Here is a 14194-nt window from a genome sequence, read left to right on the forward strand (position 1 = left end):
ATGATAGAGTAGATGTATAGGTAATCCAGATAGTGTAAAAAAAACAACTAGAGGCCCTCTACCTACTGCAACTGCAACTGACTGTTGTGAATTGTGCCGCTATATACATGGGTGTGCATGTATCATTGTTTGCAATAGACAAATTACGGAACCAACTAAGTGTCTGGATAAAGAATATGAGATATATTCACATAATGGAATTTTACTAATCATCTATAAAAAAGAAAATATAAGGTCATTTGCAGAAAAATTGAGGGAACTAGAGAATATTATGCAAAATGAGATCAGCCAGCCTTAGAAAGTCCAGTGTCATAGGCTTTCTCTCATATGTGGAAGCGAGAGAAAAAAGTAGGAAACAAAAGGACTTCAGATAAATGAGGAAAGGGAGCAGAAGAATTGTGAAAGAGGACTGGGGGAGACAAATGGGAAGGGGAAAAAGAGGTCTGAGGAAGGAAACAGGCCAAATAATGTCATGCCCGTACATAGAGGTTTCACTATCAATCTCGTCAACATGTAAGAGAAGGTAAAAGGGGGAAGCTGGGTGGGATTTGGAAAGAAACATACCAACTGCTGTGTGCATGTATGAATGTATCACTTTGATTTTATTTGTTTGTTTGTTTTGTGGTACTGGGGATTGAACCCAGGGGTGTTTACCTCTGAGCTACACTCCCAGCCCTATTTTTTTTTTTTTTTTTTTTTTTTTTTTGCGGTACAGAGGATGGAACCCAGGGGAATTCTACCTCCAAGCTATACCCCCAGCCCAATTTTTTATTCTTTATTTTGAAATAGGATCTCAGTTGCAAAGGGCCTCACTAAGTAGCTGAAGCTGTTTGTGAACCGTGATCCTCCTGTCTCAGCCTCCCAAATGCTGGGATTATAAGCGTATACCACCACACCTAGCTCTAGTTTTTTATTTTGGAACAGGATTTACTAAGTTGCAGAAGCCCTCATTAAATTGCTGAGACTGGCCACAAACCTGTGATCTTCCTGCTGCAGCCTCCCAAGTACTGTGATAACAGGTGTGTACCACCATACTAGACTGAATGTATCACTTGAATCTCAATATATTTATAATTACAATGAAAGTATATAAAAAGTATGTAAAAAGAATAAAAAATATATGGTACTTTTTATTAGTCTTCTTGGAGTTCACCATATCTCAGAAGATTTCTGACTCAGTTCCAGGGTGGGTAGTAACTCTAAACTACTGGAGGAAACATTTCTTAATGATAATCATAGTCAACATTAAAATATGAGAAATGAAACAGCCTAAGCTGGACAATTCTGTTTTGCTTAGCCTTAAGGATGAAGACAATGACCTCTCATGAGGTTCATAAGCTAATGGGCACCTTTGAGGCCCTGGAGATTCTGCCTAACCTCTAACATACAAGAAGCACTTAGTAATCCTCATCACCACTACCAAAGGCCTTACTGAAAGAATTTGTAGTTGGGAACTACAGAACATAGGATCTTCTCCTCTACACTAGAAAAGGGCCAAGATTAAGATTGTTATGGCTTTGCCAAAAGGAGGAGAAAATACATGCTATGTAGCCCTGTCTTATTTTCTCAGTGCTTGGTACTTATTAGACACTCAAAAATGTTTGAATGAATCAATCTATAGAGATAATCAAAGTACCTACCATATGGAAATGTTGACACATTAAATAGACAGTGTCACAGGAAACATATAGCCCGTTCTACATGAAACAACAATGTTTTAGGTAAGAGGCCACAGGGTATACGAAACCCATAGGACTTTGTAATAAGATGTCCTTTGTTCTAAGTACACTTGGGTTCACCCAACAAGGATGGATCCAAATGAACTATTGTTCTGAATTTAACATGTATACACACACACACACACACACACACACACACACACACACACACACACATATACCTTGATAACCATTGAAGGGCAGCTTTCTACTGTATTCATTGACAACTTTTGTATTTTGGCTCTAAATTCAAATGGATGGTGTCCCTCTGAATAAACCAAGAAGGATGTCAGAGATTCATCTTCATTATTAGGGAGGATGAGTGGATGGGAGTCCCAGGTAACATGTGACAAGGTAACAGTTTCCTAGCTCATGTCTTCCTGGAGCTACTCCAACCTCTCAAGGCTCTAAGTTATTAAGTACTTATGGGTAATAACGATGGATCTCTGAGGCTGTTCTACAATGATATAACTACCACAGTCTCTTTTTAAATATTTTTATTGGTGCATTGTAGTAATATATCTTAATGGGATACAAGATGGTGGAGGCATACATGCACGCATCACCCAATTAGCCCTTACCCAATTCCCACCCCTTTCCCTCCCCCTCCCTCCTTCTCATGCTTGGCTTAGTGATTGACTTTGATGTTTGTTAAACTACATCATGTTCATTAGAGAATTTCCCTCTTCCCCCCTCCCACCCCCTCAGGTAAAGTAGGCTGTTCATTTTATTCTTCTCTTTTCCTCCCTGTCAACAAAATACAAAAGTGATGCTCTGAAACCCAAGTAATTAATATGACCACCAGGAGATAGACATACAACCCGCCATATGTTCAGTGAGTCACAATTGAAATCTCATGAGAAAAAGGAGGCTGTCCAGGTAGCATGATCCTTTGGGCACCTTCTCTAGAGTGTCTAAATCCAGTTCCTTCATGGAATTACTCTATTTATTGTTTCTGGTAGCCCCCTTTCCAGCCGATCTGGCTTCAAAAGATCCTCATTCATCAGACTCAATGTGGGTGTTTTCTCTTCAGATGTAGAATTTCTTATGAGAATGACATTGATAACAACTGCTAGTCCTTTTAAACCTGATTTTTCTTGCCTGCATGACAATGCAGTGGTAGCAGTACTTAGGATCCATCAATTATTTGGAAGGCCGGCCCACTGAGAAAACTTCAAAAGTCTAAAACCTTGGGACCCTGAGAATGGTTTCCCATACTATCAGTTTATAGAAACTAGTGTCGTTGCCCTAATATCTTATCCAGAAAAGTCTCCTCTGCTTTCTCTCAGTTGTATATATTTATTGGTTGGCTGGTTGGTTGGTTTTGTGGTACTGGAGTTGACATTCTACCACTGAGCTACAACCTGAGTCCTTATTTACGTTTTTAAACTTTTGGAACAAGGTCTCAATTATGGCACCCCGGCTCAAATGTGTGATCTTCCTGTCTCACCCTCTCAGGTACTGGGACTATAGGCATTTGCCACCACACTCAGGTTCTGAAAGACTTTTAAATGGTCATAATAGGAGGCCAGAAGCTATAATAAAAAATAGCAGCTTCTATTACTCAGCTCTGGCTTGTATGGCTCATCTCATTACATACCCACAAAGACTCTAAAAGGTGTTTGGTTCTATTTTTCTGGGCTTTACAAATGGGAAAACTAAGGTTTTGGAAGTTAAATGACTTGCTCAAGGTCATCTGGCTGGTAAAGTGCAGATTCAGTGTCAATCCAAGGTCTTTCTGACCACAGATTCTGACCTCTTCACCTCCGGGCGCGTCATCTCATGACAGACTAAGATGCACCTATCTTCCGTGCATTATGGATTAGAGAGATTTTTGGACTTGAGAAAAAAGACAGTAAATAATTCCAGCCTAAAATGCCTCACTGGGAGAGGTGTCAGACAATTTGCATGAATCTCATCGAGCCTGCAGCATCTTATTTACCCACCTGTGATGGGAGAGATGACCGCTACCCACTAGGGGTCTCCGTGTATTTTCACTTGCGTCAGCATTAACATTTCCATGAAATCCCCAAAGTGCCTGTTTGCTTATTGTGCTTATTCCGATGAGAAACGCGGGCTGCCCCTTTGAAGCTAAAGTGTACACTGTGCTTCTCATCCTGGGCTCTTTTCTTCCCAGTCCTTGGGACAGGCCAGTGGGAAACCTCCTGAGACTCCAAAACCCAAATGAATCCAGATTCACCGTTTTCCTTTAATTGGTGGAGACCGACTTGTTTTGTTCAAAGGCGCGTCAGAGCCCGCAGTGGGAGCATTGTGCCCCCAAGATTTAGTCTGTTTCATGGTCCTTCATTAGGATGCAAGGGGGAAAGCCAGGCATCGTCAAGTGGGCCAGAGGAATAAAGGCAACATGGAAATTGGAGCAGGCGATGAATCCCTCACTCTCCACTTTTGCAAAACAACATTCTGACCACTTACTCAAGGACTTATTTTGTCGTTGTGTTCCATACAAAGAAACAGGAAACTTCAGAGGAAAGAAGGGGCCCCAGTTTCTTACATGGTGGCCCAGTGAGGCTGGAGGTCACTGGGGGTATTGGCGGGAGGCTAGTTTGGCCTGGAGGCTGAGGCGGGGACCACTCCTCTTGTTAGGCTTCCGAGGAGGCCACTCAAGAGCAGAGGAAAGTTTTACCCTCTTGAGAAACAATGAGGCCTTGGGGGCAGCAGCGCTTGAAGACTGTCCCATGGGGGCTCTCACATCCTCTTGACCGCTGGAACTTGGCCAGACCTTGCTGATTGTTTCTTGTTCTTTATCCGCCACCTCGCGAAGTCTGAACAAGAACTCTCTCCTCAGACCAGCGGAACTCTTTGAAAATAAATCCATTTCCAATTTGACAAGAATAGATCCTAGTTTCTGAAATGTAGGTCCCAATTTTTCTTTTCTTGGCTGGCACTTAAACAAATGGTTTATCTTATACATTGCTAAAACCCCTTAGTGACCTTTTTGGTGAGAGTTCTAGAAAGCTTAAATATGTGGGCCTTTTGAACTAATAGTTCAACCTCTAGGAAATTTATCTCATGCAAATACCTCTGTGTGTGAACAATAAATCGGTGAAAATTTTCACTGCAGTCTTCTTATAGCAAAAACTTTTGTGTGTGTGTGGGTCTAGGGATGGAACCCAGGGACATTTGACCCCTGAGCTACACTCCATGATCTATTTTTTATTCTTTATTTTGAAACAGGGTCTCACTGGTTGCAGAGGGACTCACTAAGTAACTGAGGCCGTCCGCAAACTGCAGTCCTCCATTCTCAGCCTCCTGAATGCTGGGATTACAAACGTGCACCACCACGCCCAGGTAGCAAAAACTTTAAAGGCAATATTAAACCCACGTTAAGGAATTGGATGAATTATGATGATACATTCATCTGTATGATGAAATACTCAGCAATCATTTTTTTAAATGATTAGATCAACATGGACTCATCTGAAAAAAAGATATCCATGACACAGATGCTGAAAATAAGTTGAATAGGTACATGTATATTTAAATAAACCTTTGTTTAAAACAGTGTTTCCCAACCTTGACACTTGTGACATTTGGGCCAAATAGCTCTTGATCACAGGGACTATCCCATGCGTTGTAGGATATTGAGCAACATTCATGGCCTCAGCAGCCCCACACCAACCAACACTGTTTGAGACGCTTCCAAGTGCCTCCAGGGGTGGAGAGGGAGGGGGAAAGCATCTCCAGTTGAAACCACTGGTATAAGAAATGTCAGTCTGAACACCATAGGAAAAAAATGTCTGAAAGGATATACCCTAAGTTTCTAACAGTAGTTCCCCTGGAAACCAAGACCAGTTAGAGGAAAAACATTTTTTTTTCTTATTTTATACACCTCTGTTTTTGTCTTTTGTATTCGCAAGTATATATTTCCTCTGAAATTAAGTAGAAAATCTATTTTGTTCCACTTCACTTACAGACATGCACAGAGAAAGTAAAGATAAGAGCTTGTTTCAACGTCTCTTTTTGAACAGAGAGGCAGGTGAGCCTTATTTAAAGGACTCCCTAAGCGCACGCTTGTCATCCCAGCATTTGGGAGGCTGAGACAGGAGGATTGCGGTTTGCAGACAGCCTCAGCTACTTACTGAGGCCCTCTGCGATTCAGTGAAACTCTGAGACCCTGTTTCAAAACAAAGAATTTTAAAAAATAGAGCTGGGTGTGTAACTCAGAGGTAGAATGCCCCTGGGTTCCATCCCCAGTACCGAAAGAAAGAAAGAAAGAAAGAAAGAAAGAAAGAAAGAAAGAAAGAAAGAAAGAAAGAAAGAGGAAGGATGCCCTAAAAGGATACAATGATAATCAGAGCTCATCAATCAGTCACCTGAAGTCTCACCAAGCTACATGGCAGAAGCCATATCTGAGACATGGTGGACTATAGGGAAATGCACAGCTCTGACCTCTGATTTGTGTATTGATGGTGCTAACATTTACTTTATTTATGTATTTATTTATGTATTTATTTATTTATTTTTGGTACGGGGAATTAAACACAGGGGTGTTCTATCTCCAAGCTATACCCCGAGCCCTACTTTATTATTTATTTATTTATTTTTACATTTTGAAACGGAGTCTCATTAGGTTGCTGAGAATCTCACCAAGTTTCTGAAGCTGACCTGGAACCTGCCATCCTCTCCTCTCAGCCTCCCAAGTACTGAGATTACAGGCATGCGCCGCCATGCCCGGCTGACCTCTGGTTTTGAAACTGGATGGGACCAAGATCTTGAATCCTCTGCTTCAGATCTTTTGTCTGCAAAAAGCATCTACCTGCCCATGAAGACTTGAAGAAAACATATCATTAAAGCAGTAGGTAAACGTGTTTCCCCGTGTCGGATATGCTATTACATCAATAGAAGACAGAACTCTCACTAATACTGTGGGAGTGCAGTGCTCTTAAAGCTGTCTCGCTTACATGATTGCCCCCTCCAATGTAGCCATTTCAGAGTTTGGAGAATCTTAGAATGCTTGAGTTTCTTTATAATTTTGAAAGAGTTCCCTCCAGGGAAATTGTTTTTGTTCACTGATTTCCTCATGAGGAAAACAGAGTTCATCCTTTTTTCTCCTTTTTGCTTTTTCAGCTGACAAACTGTTCTGAAAAAAAATATATATCTAAGTGTACCCAGAAATTATAAGGTAAACGAACACAGCTGATTCTTGTGATGTTTCCCCCTACTGAGTAAGTTAGAACTCATGCCAAAGGTTGTAGCAGAAGAGATAAATAAGCCTGGCCCTTTTAGAAAATAACAATCATCAGACCCCCCATATGAATGCTAGCAAATGACATATTAAATTCTCACTGCTAAGAGCTTCACCCAGCTAAAGCATGGTACTGAAGGATTATGGCGTTTGAACTGTGTTTTGAAAACTGGCAAGGGAGAATTCTCTTGCCCATCTATACTGGTGTTTTAAAGTCATTTGAGATCTTGCATGAATCAAGTTACAAAACAGTGCAAAATGCATTATTTCACATTCTTTTTTCATGATGTTTATTTTTTTCTTGGTAGAATAACAATGCGGAGAAATCCATTTTTGACTCATGAGCGGTAAAATATGCACGGGTACGTGCATATTTTAGTCATAACTTTTGGAACAATTTATTTTTCTTCCCCTGATTTGAAACAGCTTTTCTTAAAGGATTTAGTCTTATTTGGGGAAGTCTTGCTTCTTTCCAATTTTACTCTTGTTTATCAAAGCCCTGATATTATACAGTTAGTTCAGTGAATTCAGTAAGCCTTCCTTTTTATTTACTTTTTTTTTTTTCTGTTCTGAATCTAAAGGATCAAGATCCAGATTTGCCGTTGTGAAGACTCTAGAATTTTTTCCAAACACAAATTCATTGTTTGTTTGTTTTCATTTAGTGGAAATTGAACCCAGAGGCATTTTACCTCAGTAAGTCTGCTGAGTTATATGCAAGCAGATCAAAGAACCACATTTTTCTCTTTAAGAATTTGTGTATGAATTTAGGTACACTGCCAGCCCTTTTTTATTTTTTATTTTATTTTATTTTATTTTTTGCGGTAGAGTTTTGCTAGATTGCTGAGAGTCTCACTGTATTTCTGAGGCTGGTCTGGAACTTGAGATCCTTTTGTCTCAGCCTCCAAAGTACTGGAATTGCAGGTATGTGCCACCTCCGCCGACTCATACACAAATTCTTGAAACAAAGGGAAAGCTATGGTTTCTGATCTGCCTCACACATAGCCCAGCAGGCTCAAATGAGGCAGGAACCACAGAGCAGAACATCACTTCTAAGCCTCTGGCAGGTTCACTCAGGCCAATTGTGCCATGCCAGGGCAAGGGAGGCTTCTAGAAGAATGCAATGGCACACTTGTAGACCCACTATTGAAACCATGGCTTATATCTGCAGTGGTTTCAAGGAAACATTAGGAAAAATTCATTCGGACAATTTATGAACTTTAGAGATGTGGTCAGACGGGCCCTTCTAGGTGCACACAAAGCACTGTCTGTGCTAGTTAGAAGTGGGTGAGCAACCCCCCCCTCTCCCTCTTACATGGGCCTTCCCCCAGTTCTATAGTGTTGCCTGCCCCTGCTACTTTCAGAGAAGTGTCCAGACACTCCTGGAATCATACTGTCCACCTGCACAGAAAGCCAGTGTGCCTAGGTTCACATCCTCCTTCTCACTCAGGCCGGCCAAAGACAATGACTAGCTGCTGTGTGGGTAGCTCTCTGTCCACATTCCAGGCTGCGCTACCCCTATACACTGGGCTTGGAATTTTGGCCCAAATTCACCCTCTTGCTTGGCTTTTTTCCCTTCCTGGGCTGGCTTCCCCACTCCCTGTGGGCTTCCTCGGGGAGCTCGTCCTCAAAACATTACTTGCACACTGTCCTCATCTCAAGAGCTGCTTGGAAGAACCCTGCCCAGGATGCTACTGTCCTCCTTCCTCATCCCCTAATTTTTATTTTGTGGTCAGTGATAACTGTTTGGTGTTTAAAACTTCTGTTATGATACATGCCACACAGAAGGTCTTCATTACCAGATACCCTTGGTAAACTATTTTTGGCTAGAGTGTGGCAGCTTCTCTTGGCCAGAGGCATAATCCTCACACCACACAGTGGCACTGGACAGTCACGGCACCACCACCTGCGGAGGACAAAGGATTTGCCCCACCAGGTGCATGTCTAGACTTAGCAGTTTTTACCTCTCTCTTTGGCAAAAGCTAGAATCTGATTAGTGGAGGAGATTCATGTACCGCCTTTTCAAGAACATGGATTAGAAACTTCTACCTGGTTTGGAGTGGATCATTTGTTTGATTTGGTTTCCCTTGGATTCTGCTGTTGCGATAACCACAGGTTACTAAGTGCTATTACTGTTCTGCTTTTGTTTTGTTTGGCTTTTTTGTTTTTTTGTTTTTGCAGTACTGGAGATGGAACCCACGGGCATTCTACCTCCAAGCTACACTCCCAGCACTATTATTTATTATTCTTTATTTTAAAATAGGGTCTCACTTAGTTGCAAAGAGCCTCACTAAGTAGCTGAGACTGTCTGAGAATCCAGATCCTCCTGACTCTGCCTCCCAAATACTGGGATTACAAGCGTGCTGCACCACGATGCCCAGCTTTGTTTTTGAATACTGTCTGTAAGACTTGACAGCTTGGGAGATTCAATGCTACCATCGAGATATGACTCAAGGGCAGTATATGCTTCCAGTGCATGAAGCTCTGGGTTTGATCTGGAGAGAGAGAGAGAGAGAGAGAGAGAGAGAGAGAGAGAGAGAGAGAGAGAGAGAGAAAGAGAGAGAGAGAGAGAGGCTCAAGTAGGAGGCTGGGAAGGGTGAACTTGAATGGTTAGAGAACAAGGAGAGCTCTTCTAGAGACAGATCACATGGCATTCCACAGTTGGAAAGATTTCTTTCTGCTCTGACTCCTGTCCCACCACTCACCATCCCTTTCATTCCAGGCCTGTTCAGAACTGCTGAAGACACAAGAAGCTTGCCTTGCCCACTCAGGATAAGCTCTTTCAGGGAAGGGCAAGGGATCCTTTTTTCTGCATTTCCATAATCCCCCATATATGGTAATCCTTTGATACGTGTTGGTTGGTTGGCCTATAACTCATCTAACCTCATCTCATATCTGCAAGATGAACATGCAATGATTATTCAATTTAAGATGCTTTGAGCATGAAAGAGGGTGCTATTAATAATTACGCCTAGCCGGGCGTGGTGGCGCACGCTTGTAATCCCCGCGCTTGGGAGGCAGAGACAGGAGGATTGTGCAGGTTCGAAGCCAGGCGCATGCGCTGGCTTAGGAGACCCTGTTTCCAAATAGAAAAATGTAAAAATAGGTCTGGGAGTGTAGCCCGGAGGTAGAAGGGCTTCCAGGAACCCCAGTATCAGCAAAATAAATAAATAAATAAATAAATACATACATACATACATAAATAATTATGCCTAGACAAACTGCATACAGTGAGACTGGCCCTGGGAAACTGGGACTCATGGTCACCCTACATACTTACCATGCTTGATGCAGGATTTCAGACTTACAACAGCACATTGGAGTCCATGAATGGTGCCCTGGAGGGTAATTACAAAACCTAGATCTTAGCATGCACAGGGAGTTCAGACTCTGAGCCACAGTAGAGTTTGCGATGGTGTTTGGTATTGACGATGATGCAATGGTGTTGACTTTTTCCTTGGTGTTTTTGAGCTCTATTATTGAAGGCCTTTGTTTTTGTTTGTTTATATTGTTGTTATTGTTAATTTTTTGTTTATATTGTTGTCATTGTTCATTTTCGTTTGTTTTTTTACTTGGAACTGAACTCATGGACATTCTACCTCAGAGCCCTATTTTTTTTAAATGGAGTCTAAGTTGTTGAGGGCCTCGATAAGTTGCTGAGGCTAGCCTGGAACTTGCAATCCTCCTGTCTTAGCCTCCCAGATACTGGGATTACAGTTGCATCATATCTTATTGAGAGACAGCAGCAGCAACAACAACAGCAGCTAAGGGTTGGAAATATCAATGGGTAAAAGTAGGTAGTTCCAAAGAAGCTGACTGAGATCACTGAGTGGGCACTCATGCCATGCTCCATCTTAGACACATCATTCCAGACACCAAGTAACAACAGTCTTCCTAGTCCCAAATCCCCCTCCATGCCAGCCCCACATGGCTCCTGTACTTGCAGTTGCAATCAAGAGGCACACTTACGATTTTCACAGTGCTGCCCAGTGTAGCCTGCCAGACAGGCACACTTGTAAGACCCAGCTTTGTCGAGAAGGCAGGTACCATCATGGAAGCAAGGGGATGAGGAGCATGCTGTAAGAGAGAAGACAGCCTTAGCACCACGGTGGAGTGCATCTCTGTACCTGGAGTCTTCACCTAAGAGCTTTTACTTGACTTATCGCAACCATCTTACTGAATTCATATTGCCATTGTATGACAGTTCCTAAAACAAGTGCTCCTTAGGTATGAAATGCTGATGACACTATTTGACTTTTTTTTGAAGTCCCCACAAACACAAACAAGAACAGTACATTAACAAAAGCAGAATCATGCTTATGTGTCTCCAATAGGCACTCCAGAAGCATCTTGGGGCTTTAGGTCAACTTTTGTCAAAAATATAAACAAACAAACAAACAAACAAATAAATAAATAAAGCTCTGCATTCCAGGTACCAAGAGACCATCACTAGAAGATGATCTTTGTGATATTATCAAGGGTGTCGCTGCTCAAGAATTTCCAAAACTACTTCCTGTTACCATTGGTCCCCTGCAGTGTGGATGTGTTTTCAGCTGAATATGGGTTGTGGGTTCAAACATGCTAGGGAAAAGGCTGCCAGCATTGCATGGTAATTAACCCCTTTTCTGTTCTGTAGAACCTCTCAGCTCAAAGCTGAGAAATTCAGTGCTGTAAAGTTCTGAGAATGCATGGTTTCCTTCAAGCTTCAAAATGTACATTTTCAGAGTGCCTTTTGAATTATTTTTCTATGAAAAAAAAAACACTGGGACCCCTTGGCCTGTGTCTTCCTACCATTCCTACAATTCATGTATCTCAATGTAGAAATAAATTCCTTGGCTCGGTTCATCAAACCTATATCCAATGTTTGCTCTGTAGAAAGCACTGGAGGAATACAAAGATAAATAGGACATTCTATTTTTCAGATTAAAGCTATGGGTAAAAAAGTATGCAGCAGCTATATAATATGTTCAGTTATTTAGGGGGAAAAAAAGAAGAAGAGAAAGTGCTATGGGGCCATCACAAAAGGGCAAAGCAACAGCTCACTGGAGTGAGACACCAGGCTCAGCAGAGGAGGGAGAAGGTGATCTGGGTCCTGAAGGATGGTTTTGATATGCAGGTTTGGGACAGGTGAACTCAGCCAGAGGGAATAGCCTGAGTGGAAGCAGACACATGAGGGTGTTTGAAGGATGAGAAGTGGTACTTACTGTCTGGCTGTTGGCCAGTGCAGGCCAGTGCCTCCCAGCTCCTCCAGAGGAGGTGGAGGAGCCCATCTCAGAAGAAAAAGAGCCTCCCTCAACACAGGGACAGAAGCTGAGGAGGCGCCACTGCCCTGGGCTTCCTGACAGCTTCCCTAGCTAACTGCCCTAAGTGTCCTAGACACATCTCCCCTAGGAATCCGCTCAGTCTAGGCCTCAGGGAAACAGCAAGGGAAAAAGATCCAGCCACCAGGAGACCAGCGGCATACTCAGACTGCAGCACCTGCCAGGAGCAGTGGGCAGTGTCCCGAGGGGCACACTGGGCTGCCGGGCTGCTGGCCACACTGCAAGGGCAGGAAGAAACACTGATTGTTCTGCCACCACCTCCTTCCCTAGGAAGTTTCGCATCAGATTTTCCTCCTAAGGAAGACTTCACCATCAGAATGCCCTCGCTAGTTTCATCATCATCATCATCATCATCATCATCATCATCATTATTATTATTATTACTATCATTCAGTATTGTTGAAAACTGACCTTCAACATGAGCTTATTTTGTAAAACGTGGTGCACAATCTTAGTGAGAACTGTTGTGATCCCTTAAAATTGAACATTTCATCCATTTTGGTCAAATCCTACTTCCAAATATGACCAAAGATGACAGGAGTTAAAATCAAGTTTAAAGTTACTCATCAAGTAAATGACATCTGCCACTGTCATTTAAGACTTTCAATACCCACTTTACAGATGGCAAATAGAGGACATGGGTGTGCGGGTACTGAGTGCTTATTGTATACCAGACTGTGCTAATGCAGTATGTTACACTGACCATAGGTATTACCATTCCTTGGTCACCAATTAGGAAATGGGGGCCAGAGAGGTAGAAGAATTTTCCCAAAGTCACACTGCTTCATCTGCCAAGTATCCAAAGCCAATGTTCTTAATCATGGGAGGCGTCCTCGTGTCAGATCTAGACCCAAATTGCCCCACCAAAAGTCCCTGGGCCACCCTCACAGCTGTGTGACCCTGGACACAGTATACAGCCTCCCTGTGCTCCAGTTCGCCTCCTCTGTATGAGGGACATTGTTCCCAGTTTTGGTTCCAGGTGAGCTTTTCTTAAATAGGCCTTTCCATATCAGGTTGCTTCTGAGAAGGCCAGGCAGGACACTTTATGGAGCAAGCCAGAAAATGTTCTATATTTCTTTGTGGCCTTTACCTGTGATCTCTTCGAAAATGGCATGGAAACCATCAAAATTTTTGGAGCCATCGGAGTGGAAGAGGACGTGGAGTGAGGAGCCCGTGCTTCGGATGGGCGCTGGCCGCTCGTTGCCACAGAAACGCTTGATGATGGGGCCATCACTGCTGTCTCCATCACGGACCTCAACATAGTCATACTGACACATGTAGTCAAACTCCAGGCTCAACATGACGAACCTGTGGGTGGACAGAAGAGATAGGTGGGCCCTGAGCCATCATAGGATCACAAGCATGTTCCAGGCCTAACGACCACACACAGTGCCTGGCCTCGTGGAGATGAACTTGGATTTAGAAGACAGATAGTAAGCAAGGAGACCCAAAGACAAGGAAAATTGAAAGACTGCTAAGGGCTCTTAGCCTTTAGAATAAAATGAACCAGATAAAAACATACAGCGATGGGGAGGGTAAGTTGCTATCGGCATGTCGTCAGGGAAGACCTCCCTGAGTGTCTGATATTTGGACGGAGACCTGCAAAAGTCAAAAAAAGACAGGTCTAGACAGGGGGGTCTGTAAGTGCAAAGTCCCTGGGGTAGTGGTGAGCTTGGCAGGTTAAGGAATGCTCCAAGGAAGAGAGCATAGGCCAGCTTTTTTGAGAGGGGAGGAAATCAGGTTTTATTCTAAGCCCAACAAGAAACCTCTAGTAGGTTTCAACATGAGAATAATGCTTGGGCTTAGGACCTCAAAGGACCACACTGATGAAAGAAGAGTATGGAGCTGGAAAAAAATGAGGGCAGGGAAGCCAGTTAGGAGCTGGACAGAATCCCAATGAGAAATGGTGGTATTTGGAGGAAGGATGGTAGGAGAAGGAAGAGAGATATGGG

At 42.8% G+C, this 14194-nt stretch overlaps 1 protein-coding gene across 3 annotated transcripts in view; it reads right to left on the bottom strand.

Moving 5' to 3' along the window:
* The window catches only part of PAMR1 (peptidase domain containing associated with muscle regeneration 1), a gene marked incomplete at both ends in the record, with an annotated part of 96380 nt that overhangs the window by 22170 nt on the left and 60016 nt on the right, over positions 1-14194 (bottom strand). For 2 of the 3 annotated variants that reach the window (XM_080706622.1, XM_080706620.1), the window contains 2 exons: positions 10891-10998; positions 13333-13550. In XM_080706622.1, coding sequence (XP_080562748.1) covers positions 10891-10998; positions 13333-13550 — 326 coding nt within the window. The remainder of the gene's footprint in view (positions 1-10890; positions 10999-13332; positions 13551-14194) is intronic. The other variant, XM_080706621.1, reaches the window with a different exon arrangement.

Source organism: Muscardinus avellanarius (assembly GCF_963383645.1).
Source record: "Muscardinus avellanarius genome assembly, chromosome: 1".
NCBI classification, from domain to species: domain Eukaryota; kingdom Metazoa; phylum Chordata; class Mammalia; order Rodentia; family Gliridae; genus Muscardinus; species Muscardinus avellanarius.